The sequence below is a fragment of the Melospiza georgiana genome, chromosome 1 (genome assembly GCF_028018845.1).
Source record: "Melospiza georgiana isolate bMelGeo1 chromosome 1, bMelGeo1.pri, whole genome shotgun sequence".
In the NCBI taxonomy this organism is placed as follows: Eukaryota; Metazoa; Chordata; class Aves; order Passeriformes; family Passerellidae; genus Melospiza; species Melospiza georgiana.
Window position 1 is genome coordinate 88,137,911 of NC_080430.1, and position 17,893 is coordinate 88,155,803.

The following is a 17,893-nucleotide window of genomic DNA, read 5'->3' on the forward strand; positions in this document are numbered from 1 at the left end:
TAGGGATCCCCTATGTATCAGCCAAAAAGCTGTATATACTTTCAAATAAAGAATCTTGGTTTTATGGCATCTCTTCTTTCTGTTCAGCTGAAGATGTCCTTAATCATGAAGGTGAGGAGAGCCAGCTCTTTGTCTTGGTTAGGAAAAGCTGAACACAGATAAGGAAAGTGATTTGAAAAACTAGATGCCAAAAAGTTTGAATAGATGTAGAGGTTAAGTTATTCTCATGCTATAGGTTTGTTATGTTTACTGTGAGAAAAATGTGGGGTTTTTTGAGTTAGAGATGTAGCTTTTTAGTCTAAATTTGACTTTGCTGAGTTATGTTGCCTGTTTGGTTTGTGTGTCATCTCAAATTTAAGTAAATTAAAATGGTAGAATTAGGTGTGTAAGTTCCCCATCCCATATGCTATTGTCAGGGGTTTTTTTTATGCAGAAATGCAATTATTTGAAATTTTTTCAGTTAATTTTTTTAGTTAATAGCAAACACTGCACTAAACACTAAATGAATTTAGCTATCTTGTTCCATGACTATTGAGGTTTTGAGCAATCGTACGCTTTCTAACAATGCCTATGTGGCTGCTGTTGGAAGCTGCGGTGTCACACTTGGATGCAGATGCTGTAATAAATTCTAAATTACTCTCTGGAGAGCACTGTGTTAAAAGGAACTGCAAAGCAAAAGGTCTGAGAGTCAGTGACAAAGCTGCCCAAGAATAGCAACAGGTAGGCATCCACTCATTACATGTTCACTGTGGTCTTGTCTGTACTTGAGACCTCTGAAATAGCAGTTTCAGAATTTTGAACTCTGAACTTCCTTTTGTTATTCTTAAGTCAAACCCATAATATTAACATAACAGCTTTCTGTGTTTGTTTTCAATGTCTTTGTTATTTCAGCAGAATATTTTTATTGGCAGTGTATTTTTCCAGTGGCTCTTGAGGATCTAATGTGGCATTTATGTTTCACTTCATGCCCTGTATTACCTGACCCCAGGAGTATTTTGTGGCGTCTACCAGACCAGAGATAAAAGCTGCTATTCCAGACTAGGAGTGCAGGCCATGTTCAAAATACCACCACTTCCATATCAAAGTAGCAGTTCCTTTTAAAATGATTGTGCTCCTGTGTCCCTACGCCCAGTTGTGCAAACCTTTGGATTATCCTTTGTGTGGAGGCATGGCTTGGTCAATGTGACTGCACATAAGCTCTGCAAAGTGAGCACAGTTTATGAAGTATTTTGACAATGGCAATTACTGTGCTAAAAATAAATAACATGAGCATTAGCATTAATAACTACTTCTACCAGATATGCTAATCACTCCTAAAGGGCTGAAAAAATTGGGATACTGTTGTACATGCTGGATTACTTCTTATAATGTAAAGTTTAAGATCTAGGAAGTTATGAGGGGTCTTTCCATCAACCTCTAAATGAGTATGGAAGAGTGAGTTTGGTAGACTTCAGCAACCACTGACTTGTGAGCATGGATGACTGAATGTGGCTCAGTTGCCATCTCCAAAAATGACCTTCTGTATAGCCCCTATGCCTGACCTTTTAAAACTCTGACCTCACAGATGTATTGGTTTAGTTGGAATTTTAAAGGATAGATTTTTGTGTTGTTTTTAGAAGATACTTTGAGTTACAAAATTAACTTTAAAAGGAGAAAGGTATGGGGGAAGGAGTACAACTTAGTTTCAAGTAATTGCAGTGGAGCTGCTTGGCACACAGGCTTTTAGATCAAGATAGTAATGGTTTGTGGGGTTGCTGTCGTAGTTGAAAATGAGAGTAGTTTTTAGTGTCCACTGTTAATTTTGGGCAGCAACATGTGGCTTACTTAGAGATTATTTGCTTTCCTTTTATCTCATGAATGTCAGGCTTTTTACTCAAGAAAGGTTGTGTAGCATCAGTCCTGGCCTAGGTACTTTGTTCTTTCTGCATCATATTACTTAAAGTGATGATGACATGACACAGACCAGGTAGCACCTACTCACATGAGAAGGGGCACACAAGAGAGCAGTTGGTTGTAACTGAAGTCAGATAAATCGTTTTTGCATTTGCTGTGATCTGTGGGATGCAATTAGACTATTACTATTTTTTCTTAGTCTGTGCCAACAAACAGTGACAGCAGCCATGTTATGTTTTAAAGTGCCACCAAAGGACCACTGTGTGCAGGTACAGAAAACCTGAATCTGCCTATCTGCAATAAAATTTGAAAAACATTAAAATATGGCACATTCTGAAAACAGCATGGTCATTCTCATGTGAAGCTTGGTCTTGGATGACATAGTATTAAATACTCATTTCTGCCAATCAATTTGTACTACTTTGCTTAGAAATATAGAATACCTTTGTGGTGGTGAGTAGGAAGAGCTGTTTTTTCTGCTTTTTCCTGAGGAGTAATTGGTTTTATTAAAGAAGAGGAGAGGATATGGGAATGCAAAGGGAAAATAGACTTGATGCCCCTGGTAACAGGATTCCCATTGTGTTGGAAACAGCTGAACCAGAAGGAAGAGTGTTTAAGAACTGCATAGCTTGAGCGTGTGAATGTGTCAGACTCGTGATGTGTAAAGCTAAACAAGGCTTTGGATTTAAAAAGGGAAAACTGAGTGTAAAGAAACTTTGATTTTCATCAATCCTACTCTGCAGAACATGCTGTAGGTGAATAAGGAGCGCACCACCACTAATAAGAACAATTGTAACCCAATCATGTTTAAATGAAAGATGAGCTAAGACATTTGAGTAAGATAAGGATTTTCAGAGGCTGCGCCAAAGGCTAGAATTAAAGAAGGATTTTTATTTCCGCAGTTTGATACTGGATTACTCTAATCTCTCCTTCTCTCATTCCCTTTCTCTGTAAATTTTGGAAACAACCAAATGAACAAAGTAATCTGTCCAGTGGGTCTAGCTCGAATTACTGGAAATCTGGTGAGAGCTGGCTGTGATTCCAGTGAGCGACTGCAAATTTTAGTGGTTTTGGTGATTTGTACTAACACCAGTAAAAAAGAGTACCCTCCTCTCATCTCATATGCAGGGCCCTTTGTCCTATGAATGGAATCCTTGATTACTATTTGAATCCTTGATAAATGTTTGAGGTGTGCCTACTTTTATTTAAATAGAAGGTAATATGAAGAGAATACTTGGTGTATCTTGGCACACACACTGGCTGCCAACTTGGTAACACTTTGTTCGCATTTATCATAGATCTGTTGGGGTTAGAAGGGATCTTAAATATCATTTAGTTCCAACCCCTTGCCATAGGCAGCAATGTCACCCACTAGATTAGGTTGCTTAAGGCCATCCAATCTGACCTTGACTATTTTGATTGATGGCACATCTCCACTTCTCTGGGAAACTTGTTAGAGTGCCTTACTATTCTAATATGTAATTTAAATCTTTCCTCATGTTTAGAGTTGTTCTCCCTTGTCCTTTTACTAAATACTCATAAAAAAAGCTGCTCTCCCTTTTATTTACAAGCACTTTTTAAGTACTGGGAGGCCTCAGTGAGATCTCCCTGGAGCCTCCTCTTCTCCAGGCTGAACAAGTCCAGCTGTCACAGCCTTTCTTCACAGGAGAGGTGTTCCAGCCCTCTGACCATCTTCATAGCCTTCCTCTGGAACCCTCTGACACGTCCACATCTTTGGCTGAGTACCACAGAACTGGATGCTGTACTTCAGCTGGGGTCTCAGGCAGAGATGGGCAATGAGCTCACTCAATCTACTGATCATGCCATTTAGAGATTTGTTCAAAAGATGTTCTTCTGAATAGATTCTCAGGGCAGGGAGTTGGAGGTGAGAAAAGAGCATTTCTCATGATTATTTGTTGAAAAAGTACAACTCTGATGTCTTTGAACAAACAGGGAAGAGGAGAATGGCTTGTGGGTCTGCTGTGCCTTTTTGATATGGAAGTAGGGTGCATCTGCCATTTCCCTGCCTTAACCTCTGCCAGCCTACTGCTGCCATGGGACAGAGACATTAAAACCAAGGAACATCCACTTGGATGTATACTGGTGCCTATCAAAGCCTTCTGAAGGAAAACAGATTTGTGTGAGTTTGCGTGAGGAGGAGCATGCAGTCCTCAGTCTGTGCAATGGCTCTGTTCTTCTCACACCCCTTGGGCTTGGTTTCTTGGTATTTCTCTTGGATTGTAAGAAGCTGAAGGCAATAGATGAAAACAATGACTGAATGCACATTTATATTTTTATTTCTTTTTAAATTTACTTTAATTTCTGTTACCTAACTAGTTTCTGAAAGTGGCAGCAGTCATTTTTCAGCACCAGGTAACTGGCTGATTCAACATCTTTTCTTGCTGCTCTTATTTTTTTCCCTGCTATTCTTTGCTCCTTTTGGTGATGTACTTCAAGTATGAAATAAAAAAAAAAATAAAAAAAAAAAAAAGAAAGAGCTTTCCTGTTGCACAGCAATAAGGACTTCCTTATGTTCCTTATGAAGAAAAATTACTCTTTCTGTGGGTCAGTGCTGGAAATAAGAAAAAAATAATCATCACTGGTATACTCCTAGTGATCTATTCTGAGTCTTCTTAAGCTTGGTATTCTTGTTATATGAACTATCTTTGCCCCACAGGATGAGGAACTAGCCACTACTAGCAGATATGGTTACCTGAGACAGAAGATAACAAACTGAGCTTCTGCCCTATGTTCCTGACTTACTGGTAGCCTATAAGGAATGTGTGCAAGTGCATGAACCTGTATGTGTTCAATTTTGCAGATGGGTATTTTGCTGCTGAGGGCTCTCCATGTGCTGGTGAGGAGGGGGTGACCCTTTATTTAGAGCCAGGATCAAGCTCTGCAGCTCTGACCTTGTTATGCTTGTTCCTGGCAATAATTGAAGCCAGGATACCCCTATGCTTTTGTGTGGTACAGTTTTACTCCATAATGTGAGAAATGGCAAAATATGAAGGAGTAGGAAGCTCTGCTTTTGAATATTCTCACATTTTAACTTTTTAATCAAATGTTTATTTGCTTTTGCATAATGAATTGTGTTCAACTAAGTGAAACTTTAGCCAGTGTAGGTATAAATATATAACAGTCTAAATATTGTTCGTAATCTTATGATCTTTTTATGTCCTTCCTCTTCAGCTGTTTTAGATGCGTCTGTCAAATTTAGGCAATTGTTACTTTTTTTTTTTAAAACTGCAGGGAAAACTATCTAAAATACATGCATAATTTATGTCCCTGTATATATATATGGAACTGTTTGGATGGTGATGTTTAGCTTTGTGTGCATGGTGCTTTCATGCTTTCCATTTGTTTTGGCTGCAGCATAGGTACTGTAGTGTGTAGGTGGTGTGGATCAGTTACCACTGTGTGGATACCAGATACAATCTGAAAAAGTTCAAACATCTCTCTGTTCTTCTTCTACAACTTTTATTACAGAAAGAATGGTTTAATTTAGTTGCTCTACTTAGATGTCAGGCTGTTGTACGCAAGCATCTGGTTGTCTCACTGTTTCTACGTTTCTGGTCAGTTATGGAAAATCAGTGAGTAGCTAGTGAGGTCAGTGCTGCTTAAGAAGCCTTTTCCAGGTTCTCCTCTTGTTCAAATAGACAACTATAAATCAGTGCATCAGCACCTAAGCAACTGCTACTTCTTGAAACTGATCTGGTCAGGACAGAGTACAGATCTTACCATTTAAGTATGAAACTGAAGATGATAATTAGCACATCAGTTACATTTTTAATGAGGATGATTGTGGAGGGGTAGAATGTAAGAAAATAGTGCAGAAGGCAGTCTCACACCTGAGTAGTGCAGCTGTACTAATCACCAAAGATTAGGAACAGGCCTGCCCTTAACAGGCCACAGCTGTGTCCAATAAGGATGAGTGCTACAAAAGGTGGGTTAGCTGGATGAAGAGAGAGTTGGAGTTTGTTGGTTGTGTTGAGAGGAGGAAGGAGTTGGTGCTGTGAGGAGTGTGAGGAGTTGACCGTGAGAAATCATTGAGAAGGTATGGGAGCTTTGCAATATGATGACCACAGATGACCTGTGTACAGACAGTCTTAATTTCTTTGCTTCCTTTCTGTGATCCCAGTGCACAAGTCTGACTATCCACAGCTGGCGAGTCTGACTATAATGCTTATTTTGTTGACTCTTTCGTGTGTTTTTCTTTCTTCACTTGTGTGAATGAGGCTACTCCTAGATAGTCCCACTCTTCGTAGAGATTTCAAAAATTTCCACAGGGATTCAAAAATACACCATGGATGTTTTCCAAAGAAACTGTTCATTTGCAAAGATGAGAATGTAATTGAAATGAACACATTGGGTTTTTTATGGCTTTTTGATAGCTTTTAATGCTTATACTAAAATCAAAAACCTTGAAATTTTGCAGAAGACTGATTATGGAGTAACCCTGTGTTTGACTCAGCAAAGTAGCATTATCTTTCTCCCATTTGATGGCACTTATTTCTGTTGATGGTTCCACAATACTGGTAGTATTCTTTTAACGTGATTATAGGAAAGTTTGGGAAAGCCTACAGGATGAGTTCCATTTAAATAACTTGCATCAGCCTTTTGGATCTTCTTGGAAGTACAGTCAAGTGTCATGCAAAAAATGATAAACAATTTGAAGGGATGGGTTAGGGATTTTTAGAACAAATAGTTTTGTAAGCTTTTGAAAATGTCTTGAAGAATCTCACCTTTTGGCAATAGTATAAATGAATTACAATTTAATAACAGAATGCAGATCAGAATTTTCAGGCTAGTAAGGAATACTGAACAGTCAAAGAAAATTATGAATAAAAAAGATTAAATAAAATAAATTCCCAAGAGCTGAATAGAAGTCTGATTCATGATGATGTAAAGCAATTCAGTTAAATATTCTTTAAAATATTGTTTGTAGGAATTCTGCCTCTTGGTTTTCCTAAGAGATGTTTTTTAATAAGGATTTCAATGGGAATTATGATCAAGCATGGAGAAGCATGTAATGAATGAGCTAGATGGGGCTATTTGTGACAGTCTCTAAAGACAGGAGAAGTGATGTATAGCAGATAAGCATGGGATTAAAGTTGAGCAGAGGGGAGGGACAAACATCCTGAATTGTTACTAATAAGCACTAATGAAAGAACATCAGGCATCCTTTGTGTTGAAAAATGCAGGCAATTTACTAATTAGAAATAATTCATAAAGTGGCTTCTCTTTTTGTGTTCTGCCTGTAATATATGTGCAAGTGAAGCTGGAGGCAGAGTAGCAAAGTGATCCTATATAAGGAAGATTTTAAGAGTTTATTGCCATAATACTTATCTGAACTTTTAAAGTGGTGTTTTAATCAATTCCATCTTTGTGTGTACTCATGAAAGAGAATAAAAAAACCCCAACTTTTTGGCAAGACTCAGAATTAAGGGAAATAAAAGATATTGCCATTTCTCTCATTACCATAACTTCTGGTAACAAATACAGCATGCAATGTACAGTGCCTTGAAGCCCAAATGAATACCATGTTCAGCTGAAACTATGAAAATGAGATGAACATAGGTTCAATGTACTATTCTTACTTATTTTGTCCATGAAGGACTTCCTGTTCCCATAGTGCTTTTTGTACACTAAAGTCACAAGATATTAGTAAGGCACAACTTCTTTTCTCTAATTATGCAGTATAAATGGAAATTGTGGGCAAATCTCCTAATCTCCATAGAGACAGCACAACATTTATCTAATTAGAAGTTTGCCTTTTGGCATTACTTTGAATAAATTAGCATTTCATTACATACCCTGAACTACTTTGAAAAAGTTTCCCAGAGTAGTATTTAGTCTTTCTTTTCTGAAGAGTGTATTTTGAATTAGTGTAGGTTAATAATCTCCTTTGTAACTGGAAAGAGGCAGAGTAGTACTGCTATTGTATTTTTAATATCAGAGGGTTGCACTTGCAGGTTCTTTGTTTTCTTTAATCCCTGGGAATCAGAGTAAAATCTTATGTCACCTTATTTAATGGCTTACTCCTTTACCAGGGAAAAATCCAAAAAAGAAAGCAAAAAAAAAAAAAATGGAACCAGTTTGAAATACAAATACCTCCTCTCGCTACCCTTTGTCCAGTGGTCGAACTTTTCTTTCAAATTGCAAAAGTCACACTCTATCACTAATTGTAAATGAGCTTTTCTGCAGTATTTCCAATGTAGCTAATCCAGAATACACTATTTGTCTTCCTTTCTTGTATATAAATCAGTGGCAGGAAACAGAGTGACTAAGTGTGAGTATTGACTGCCAGATAAGACAAGTGGCTGCTTATTAGGCTTTTCCTGAACAGGTACTGAGAATCAAAGCTTGGATGGGAAATTAAAAGAGATAATTCATCGAGGATAGACTTTAATTTATTTTCTTTCTAAGTATTAAAAAGAGCAGAAAGAAGATTCCACAGAAGTGCTAAAGGGTGGTAATTTCCTTGCCTTGAGTCACTGGCTGTTTCAGACCCTTGCTCACTCCTTCAGATAGTCATTGGCTGACACCTGTGGCAGAAGATGGCCATGAAGCGTGCTGTTAAATATTTGACTATTCTCAAAGTGGCCTTTGCAGCAGGGATATGTGGTCACACCACCATTGCCATGGTTGCCTTTTGGTAGATGGAGGCATGCAAAGAATCTGTCAGGTTGTTTTTGCAACATCCAGAGGAACGAAACCATCTTCATTTTGGGCTCTTTGGTTGTCTTGGCTTGAAAGACGTGTCTGCTCGGGAAGGCAGGAGTGTCCCTTGGAATGGAGCATATGAACCCCCTCCCTCTGAATTATTATAATTTTGGAAATTAAGGGGCTTTCGGGCAAAAAGGTATGGGGATAGGAGTAACAGTTCTTTACTAGTGTGTATAATAAACAAGAAACATTAACAACAAACAGAACCAGAAAACCCAGTCCCAGCCTTGTGGCTGTGGCAGTTTCCCCTTTGGTGCAGTTACAGCTTTAAACAAGATTTGGATGGGTGAGGGGATAAAATCATGATCACTGAAGAGAGACCTGGAGGCAGCATGCCACTGTTTGACAGACAGTGTGCTAATGAGGTCCTTTGGTCTGCTGTCTTGTTAGTGGTAGGGGGTGGAGATTCATGCAGCAGCAAGGGTTACTCATGTGCTAGAACCTGCAGAAGCACTTGGGAATGCTCATGGAGGAATTGGAGCTTCTTCCCATGAATAGGCAGTGAGATTGATCATCCAAATGAAGTGCATCTACACATACACATGCAGCATGGGCAGCCAACGGGAGGAAGTGGAACTCATTGTGCAGCAGTAAAACTATGACATAGGAGGTTGGAAGTAGGTGGTTAAGGTTCCTTCCCACCCAAACCATTCTGATTCTGTTACAAGAGGAAATAGCCTCAAGTTCCACCTGCAGAGGTTTAGATTGGGTATTAGAAAAACTTTCTTCACTGAAAGAGTGGCCAGGTGTTGGAACAGGTTCTCCAGTAAAGTGGTGGAATTGCCATCCCTGCAGTGTTCAAAAGTCATGTGGATGTGGCATGGAGGAACGTGATTTTGTGGTTAACATGTGCTGAGTTAACAGTGAGACTTGATCACAGAGGTCTTCTCTGGCCTTAATGATTCTCTGTTCCTTTTGGCTGTCAGAGAGGATTTTGTATCTAGTAGCACAGCACATCTGTAGCTTATGGTATTTGTGCTCTTGGAAGCAGTTACAAAAGGACCCCCAGTGCAGTGCTGCACATGATGGTCCCAGCAGCGTGTCCAACGGGACTCGCTGATGTCCATTTCTATGCTTCTGGGCTGGATTCTCTGAGCAGATGGTCACTTACCTCCCTAGTGGTGAGGTAGGACAACCCTGTACATTCTCCTGCCCCTTGGTAAATGTTGTCCTGTTCTCTGGGAAGGCTTTTTTCCTCATTATTTGTTATTTGACATTGAGTTATGTCATGGTGAGAGAGGAGCTCATGTTCCTTTCTAGTTCTTCTCCCAGGTTCTTTACTTTTCCCTCTCGATCATTAACTATTTTGTTTTCCTGGTCAATGAGTTGGCCAGAGTTGTGGAATGATTCATCCTAGGTCTTCTATTGTGATAGCACCCTGCAAATAAAACCCCAGAAGTTTTTTTTTTCTAACTTTGGTCAAATCTGGCTCTTTTTAACAGCTGGAGCAATTAATGAAAAACTTGAAGATGAAGGAAAACAGAAAAGTAATAAAGATAGTTTATTAATCCCTCCCTCCCAGCATCATTGTGGGTAGATTTCTGCTTTCAGGTCTAGTCCTTGATTACCTCAGTACCTTTGTAGGAAGCTGGTGCAGGTTTCCAGTCCCTGCCCCCGCCCCCCCCCCCCCCCCCAGGGCCTAGGAATGTTGCTCCTGCACCTTCTGAGGCTGATTAGTGCCTGGCCGTAAAAGCAGAATTCCAGAAAAAATCTGTGATTTGCTTGATGGTACTCACCCTTTCTGTAGGACCCCAACTCTTGGCTGCCACATTTTACATTGTCTCTTGGCTATATCTATCCTCACAGAGGCCATTCAGTGTCTCAAAAAACAGCTCTTTCTTCCTTCTATCTTCATCCAGGGGCTCAGAACCTTTACTTAAAACTCTACTGCAAGAACAGAGAACAGTAATTTGTACCTTAAATACACATTGAAATTAACTTCTTTCTGTATTACATTTTAAAGGCTCTGTGCTAAAGCCCTCTAATCTTCTTCTGTATGTTCTAATAAATTTCACTGTGTTAGTTGTGTTGATATTGTGACCAAGCTTGGTCTAGGAAGCATGGGTATGCAATTGAGTAAATTGCCAAAAAATTTTTCTTTCTTGCTCCCAACATAGTTTGTTTTAGGGAGATCTTGTCTGGGGATGTGGAAAATGGGAAGACAATGTTAGAGGTATGTTTGAGAAAAAGACTGCTCTAATGTGATGGTCTGATTTTTGTTCTACAGCTTGATGACTGCACCCTGCAATTGTCTCATAATGGTACCTATCTGGATCTAGAATCCACCCTAGCAGAGCAAAGAGATGAACTAGAAGGTTTCCAGGAGGATTCTGGGTAAGTAAAGGTTTACTAAATTTTTCTAAATAAGCATGTAGTTTACTTCATGTGTTCAGGTCCACATGGAAGCGAAAAGATAAAAATCTTTCCCGTGTATGCCCGTCTGTCTGTCCCTTTGTATGATTAAGAATTTTATGATTTCTCTCTCTACTTTCACTCTTACAGTTTCTCTGAAATATGACATAGTGTAAAGAAATCTATGAATATGAATATCTTGATTAGTCTAGTAAGATTTTATAGTTCTTTGAAAGTTGATAAATTAGGATGGTTTGTTTGGAGAACTCTGAGATCTTTCTTATGATATTAGTCATTTAGAGGATTATATTGGGGTGATGTTCCTGAAGTTATAAATTCAATTTACTTTGCCTTGGCAAGTTAAGTCCTCCATTTGTATTTTTGAAGAAAAGACCTATATTGGTTTCTCCTTTTACTCCTGGAATTGATGGAACCAGTCCAAGGGATGGGTGTGCATGGTTACTTTTTAAGATTCTCCTCTCTTGCTTCTTTCATATTTAGTTAGTACTGGCACACATGGATTGTTATGACACAGTTTCCCTAATCATCTCTTTGAGAACTGAAAGTGAAAGCAGAAGTTAGCATCAGTGTGTGTTTGTGTAAATGCACATAGGAGATTTGCTTTTTTAAGGAATTTTCCTATTATGGATCTTTCAGATGATTGTCTTACTTAAGATGTACAATGAATAGAAAGTCTAGATCTGTTTTTGCATTTCTGGTTACTATTGGACTGGATAGTTGTGGTTATTTTATGAGTGTGTTTAACTGAATTTTGAATTGGTCAGAGTTTGTTAACAGTAGGAGATACAACCCTTTTACTTATGCTTCTTCTCCAATTCTGGTAGCTGTCTTGCCTTTGATGAATATGCCGAATAAATCTAAACTGTGCCTCTGAAGATTATTTTATGTGGAGAAGAATTTTAAATAATATTTTCCAGATATTCATTTGTGTGCATTTGTGTATGTCTTATTTGCCCCTACCAGTTTGGGGCATGTTTTATAACCATTATGAGATAAAAAACTGTTCTGTTAGAAATCAGTTAAAAGAGAGTCTGTTGATAGACACATTAGCCAATACAAGCTGAACTGAGCTTCCTTTCCTATGCAATAGGAGTGTTGAGTGTAGAAATTGATAGAGTCTTCAGTTTTGTGCATAGATGATAAAAATCACTGCAAAGAACACCAGATTCATATTTCCAACTAACTTTATAATGAGCTGAAAGCCATTAATTTAAAGGATTTTTTTTTGGGGGGGGGTAGCAATACATTTTGAATTTGTCACATTTTTTCCCTTCCATTGGTGTCTCTGTGATAATTCTGATAATTTTAACTTCACTGCTTTTAACACCACAGTAGCAATTTGGCACTGCCTAGCAATCAGGCAAGTGAGAGACAATTTGGTGCTTTTCCTGCCAGACTTTGCTCTTGAAATGGCAAGCTATTGTCCACCTTGTTTTATTTATCTGCTTCTTTTGGGCATGTAAAATCAATAAGATGTTTTGTTCCAGAAACGATTATAATTTTCTCTGTGGTAGCTATCCTGGGGGAAAAAACCCAACAAAACACAAAACATAGAACTGGTGCTTGAAGGTGAGGTTTCAAATGGATTTCTGCATTTCATTTTTGTCCATGTTTTGTGAAAAAAAGAAGAGATAAACAAGACCCACCAGAGCTTTAGGAAGTATGTGGGATATGCTTCTCTGTAGGACTTAACATTGTTACTTCATGGTAAATGCAGATTATGTGATGTTATTCTTAAAACTGGAATATTCTAGACTTAGGGTAGCAAATGCGGTTAGTAATATCTTCTTTGTCCTGTGTTTCTAGCAAATTAAACTCCATTTTTGGGCCTTGCAGTTCTGTGAACAAAACACTGAGCTGGAGCTTCTGGCTGCAGACATTGGGGGCTTAACATCAGGTTGCTGTCTGGGAGGGACTGGCTGCAGAAACCATGTAGTCTCTCTGTTTCTGTCTGGGTCATTTCAAGGTCCTGCTCTTAATCTTCAAAGCTTTTAATTTTCTGAGATTAGGCTACCTCAGGACCTGCCTTTCTGCCATGCCAAAGCTGCTGTGCTCATCAGGGTCACTGAAGCTTGCTGAACTCTGAGTGAAGGCTTTAGTAGCTGGATATTCATGGCATTTTTAAAATTTCAGAACCTTAGCTGTGGAAACTCCTACTCAAAATGGCCAGAATGTCCTGTAATCTGGCTGGTTTTAGCATCTTTTTGCTAAAAGTTCCTGTTCATCCTGGGCAAAATGATGAAGATGTTCTTTTTAAACACTGTTGAAAGGCAACTTGTAAATAAAACAAGCAGAAAGCAAAGTCTTAAAAAAATGTATTGGTTTGAGAGGCTGTAGGTATTTGCTTTCTCTGTGAGGGATTGGATAAGCATAGTGAAAACATGAAGGATTTTTCTTCAAAAGGAAAGAAGAGAATGGTGGCAGTTGCTGCAGGTTTATAATGTGTATCTGTAAAATAACCTGGACAAGAAGCATATGCATTCATGCAATTGCAAATCAATGCTATTCTGTTACTGAATATAGTGAAAAGAGGCTTTTTGTCAGTTGCTGTCCCCTCCAGCAGAATGGAAACTTTTATCTAGTGAAGGAGAAAAGCCAACACACGTGGCCTTTAACTAAAACATGGGTGGGGATTGGGTGGCTTTCTGGTCTCCACAGCTTCACCTGCTGAAATTTGCACCCTTGAGAATAGCTGTGAGATTCAGGAGAATCAGATTGTTTTTGTATGGGGGCTGGTTTTGGAAGAGCCAGGATGAACATCTGGCCAAGCAATGAAGCTTGCCCTACAGAAGGTGTTGTGACAAGCAAAAGGGTCAGTAGGAGCATGTAGAAAACAACCTTTCTTTTCAAGTCTGGATTGTGTTCATGGCTCACTTGCTTGTTGGGTTGTTTAGCTGTTTGGCTTTTTTCTCTTGCTTCCAACAGAAGTTACTTGGTAGATGCTTCATTGTATAGGGTAGTGTACAATGGAGGTTGTTTAGGCAGGCTGGCTACTTTAAGGTGTTGGGGACAGGAAAAGTTCCTTTGCTTGGCTTCCTTGAGGTTTTACAGAGAAAGCAAGAATTGTCAAGATGCTGTTGTGTTTAAATTAGCATATAATTGCTCAAGCTCTCTTTGTGGATATGTCTTAAGAGGCCATCATGGGAGCCCACAAGGCAACACTGTCCTAAAATGAAGAACAAGAGTTTTTTCAGGCAGTATGCTAGGCGCAGTGAAATTTTTTTCAGAGAATGTTTTCAAGACTCCTGTTCAGCAGGAATTCTTTTAAAGTACTTCTCATAAATGGCTTCAGCACTGATGTTTTTGCATTCCTTCTAGACACCCTATCTCAAGCCATTTTGGTTGGGTGAGTCCGATGATAGACCTTTTCCCTCTTGATGGTGCTATTCATCCTGGTCTTCATTCAGAATCTGTTGGAGACAGTGGAGTCTGGCAAGGATCTCTAACATTCTTTTCCTGCTTATGTACTTTATTTTTTCCCATTTAGACTTTGCAAATAGCACAATTGTGAGAATGAAGACTTTTTGTCACTTGTTTACATAAGGAAGTTGGGGATGCATTTGAAAGTTAATTTAGTTTTTGTCTTACAGAAATGGTATGGCTTATTTCTTGAAGCAGTACTGAAATCTAGCAGTTTGCGTGCCGATTTTGCATTAGTTTAAACAGAATGTATTTGTGTTTGTTCATGGGTGGAAAATGATCTCAACTTCTGATAGCTTTCTCTCAGTGTTAATGTCAGTTTTATGTTTCTCAGTGCCAAGAACAAGAAAAATAAGGGAGGTATCAGGATTGTCATTGCATTGTTACAATCAGAAGACTGTGACTACTTAGGGACATTATTTACTCATGTTTTCTGCCCAAATATTGATTTCTCTGATATTTAGCTATTATGCTGAATCTGAAAAATGCAATTGATAGTAACAATTAAAAGCATGCAACAAAGCAAGAGAAACACTCGGCAAAAACACCAGAAAAACAGCTCCCTAGAAACATCAAACTAAAACACCTGGGCTGAGAGGTTATGATATTTTTTTGGAAGGTGTAAGAATTTCTAGGCTGGCAGTATTTCATTCTATAATGTATCAGATTGAGATGTTGAACTGCATTTTGATGTGGATGTTTTGCTAAAACTTTACTGTTGCAGAATAAATTGTGATACAGATGAAAATTTCACTTTCCTAAAGAAATACATTGGATGAGTAAGTTGGTGCTGTTCTTAATTACCTCAAAAGATTGAGGGCAATAACTGTTACCACCTGTATTTCCAAAACTTTATGCAGCTTTTTTGCTTCTTAATCCTGATACAATTTCATTGTTTATATAAAAAAAATCAGGTAAAATTTGGAAATTAATCTTTAGGTGGAACTGTAGTAATTAATTTTCAGTTATCTTGCAATAACCATTGACAGCAAAATGAAATAAAATTTCAGGTCCCATATGGTTTCCCTTTTTAGAACAATTGGCAAGGTATCTCTGAGCATTCCTGCTTCCAGAATATGTAATCAAAATAATTACACAAATGTGCATATATTTTGTAGCCTGAAAAAAGAGACATGTGACTTTGAGGGATGTGCAGGATGGAGGCAATTAACAGTTGTAAGTTCCACCATGAAAATTATTCACCAGTTATGAGATTTCTTATCAGTGGATCTTCTTGACACAGTATCTTGTGAAGAAATTATTGACATATTAGGGTTCCTACTAATAGTAAAATGCTACTACTTTTGTAGTTAAGAAATAAATACTGATTTGTGAATATAAAATGTATTTAGAAAACAAGCATCTTCAAAATAATAAAAAACTTGAATAAATTTTACTGCCGGCCAAGGTTTGTTTTCTTACATAGTTTCAGCTTTAAAGCTGGCTTGATGGTATAAAAGTAAATCTCTTCTACATATATTGAGGTCAGAGACTGCAAGCCACTTTGCTCACACCAAAAAACACAAAATGCAAAGTCTATGCAAGCTTTTGAAAATAACCTATTTTGGTGCCCTGTTTTGGTGTGTGCTGTCTAGGAGGGGTCTGGAGTGTGACAGTAAGCACAGAAATTACAGGGATCACAGCTTACTGGGTGTAGCAGAATACTGGGGATGTCAGATGGGGATGCAGTCTGTGCACCTGACAGCTTCTTCCCAGTCTAGATGGAGAACCTTCAGGCAAGTAGCCCACAAACAAAAAGGTGCAATATTGAATAGTGTTAACTTTCACTGATGTGCTGAACATGTCCTTCAAAGGGAAGCAGAGTTGATTTTGCTCTTCTCCAAGTGCCCCAGTCTTGGAAACTGTTCTGCATCCTTCCGACTGTGAAGGAGCCAACATCTATAGCAGGGGCTCCCCTGGCTTGGACAAGGAGGCTTCATGAGCTCTCAACCCTCTGTGTGATTTTGGTTTGGGGTGTTTTTTTGAGGGTGTTTAAATGTTGGGGTGTTTAAGAGCTTGACTCATTATTCCATAGCTTTTGTTTCTCAATACTGCAGCAGCTGTGTCTCTTTCTCTCCCACTTTGCCCCAGAGTTTACTCAGTTGTAAAGGGAAAAAAACTACATCTGTACCAAAGTACCTGTGGAAACATTTGAAGGTTTGCTGGTTTTGAATTTAGAGATTACTGCTGGCAATGAGTGCTTTTATTGAAAAATAATTTCCACTAAAAATGTATTGCAAAAGCACTGTTGTGCTTAGTTCTCTCCCAGCCCGTTACATACCAAATAAAGTGCCAAACCAAAAAGCGTGTGAATAATTCTTACAGTTTTTGCGAAGACAACTTTTTTAAAGACAGCCTAATTTGGCATTCAGATTTGCATGTGAAAATAGCTGAGAAGTCCAGTATTTTTTGGTGGAAACTTAAATAAAAACAGCTTATGGAAACAGCTGATGCCAGATGTTCTATTTAGAACCATTTAATTTTATTAACATTGAAGCTGCTTAATGGCTGTGTTTGCACTCTGTCCTCCTCCTTGATGATGAGGCTGTGAGTGGCTCTCGAGGCTTGGAAATGTGTTTCCCTTCAGCTTGTGAGGAGGAAATCCCTTCCTCTCTCCATAAATAGATCATCTGCAGGGCTTCAGGTAAGGCTGCCAGAAAGTGCTGCAGGGCTGCTCTGAACTCCTGTTGGGAGTAGAACCACTGATTTGGAATCCAAACCTGGACCAGTACCAGCACCGTGGGCACTTACTGCCAGTCTGCAGGGGCGAACCAGTGTAGTATTGCCTGGAGTGTGTGGGCAGCCAAGGGAGTTTGTGCTGGGTAATTAATAAAAGCTGTGAATTAGCTGCACTTCTATTCCATGGCAACTGTTCCTGTATGTGCTCCTACCCAGCCGTAAATGCAAAGGTCTGTGTAAGCAAACTCACGCTTGCTTTTCTCCCATGGGAATCCATTTGTCTCTGTGCTTGGTGTGTGGTGTGTTTATTTGGTTTACCCCTGACTAAACTCAGGTAGTAATCTGCTTCTGATAAAAATAAGTGTCTCCATTTAACCTCCAGTTGTGAGCTGACAGCTTAAACTGCTGCAAATCTGTGACTAGCCCAGGATCTCTGGTAATGAAGCCATGAAAATTAGTGAATACTGCCAGGGTTAAGACCACAGCAGTGCAGCAAAACAGTAGTTTATTTTACATTTACTGCTCAGTAATTTTGCTTGCTAGCAAAAGCATTGATGGCCCAGCAATAAATGTAAAGCCCCTTTCCAAAGTGGAATTAATATGGAGAAATGAGTGGTCTGTGAACAGTGTTTTATATTTAAAAATTTGTATGTCAGGTTAGGAAGAAGCCCTTGCCAAATGTGATGCTAATGGAAAACTTGCAAAAGAAGAAAGAGACACAAAGTAAACTTTATTTTTATGTACTTACATAATCATATGCATGTTCTACTGCAAAGTAGGAGAGCTTTTAAATGGTTCT

At 38.8% G+C, this 17,893-nt stretch overlaps 1 protein-coding gene across 3 annotated transcripts in view; it reads left to right on the top strand.

Annotated features, from left to right (window-relative positions):
• FHOD3 (formin homology 2 domain containing 3) overlaps positions 1 to 17,893 on the top strand; it is a 372,998-nt gene that overhangs the window by 28,964 nt on the left and 326,141 nt on the right. For all 3 annotated transcript variants that reach the window (XM_058026115.1, XM_058026125.1, XM_058026134.1), the window contains exon 2: positions 10,850 to 10,956. In XM_058026115.1, the coding sequence (XP_057882098.1) occupies positions 10,850 to 10,956 (107 nt within the window). The remainder of the gene's footprint in view (positions 1 to 10,849; positions 10,957 to 17,893) is intronic.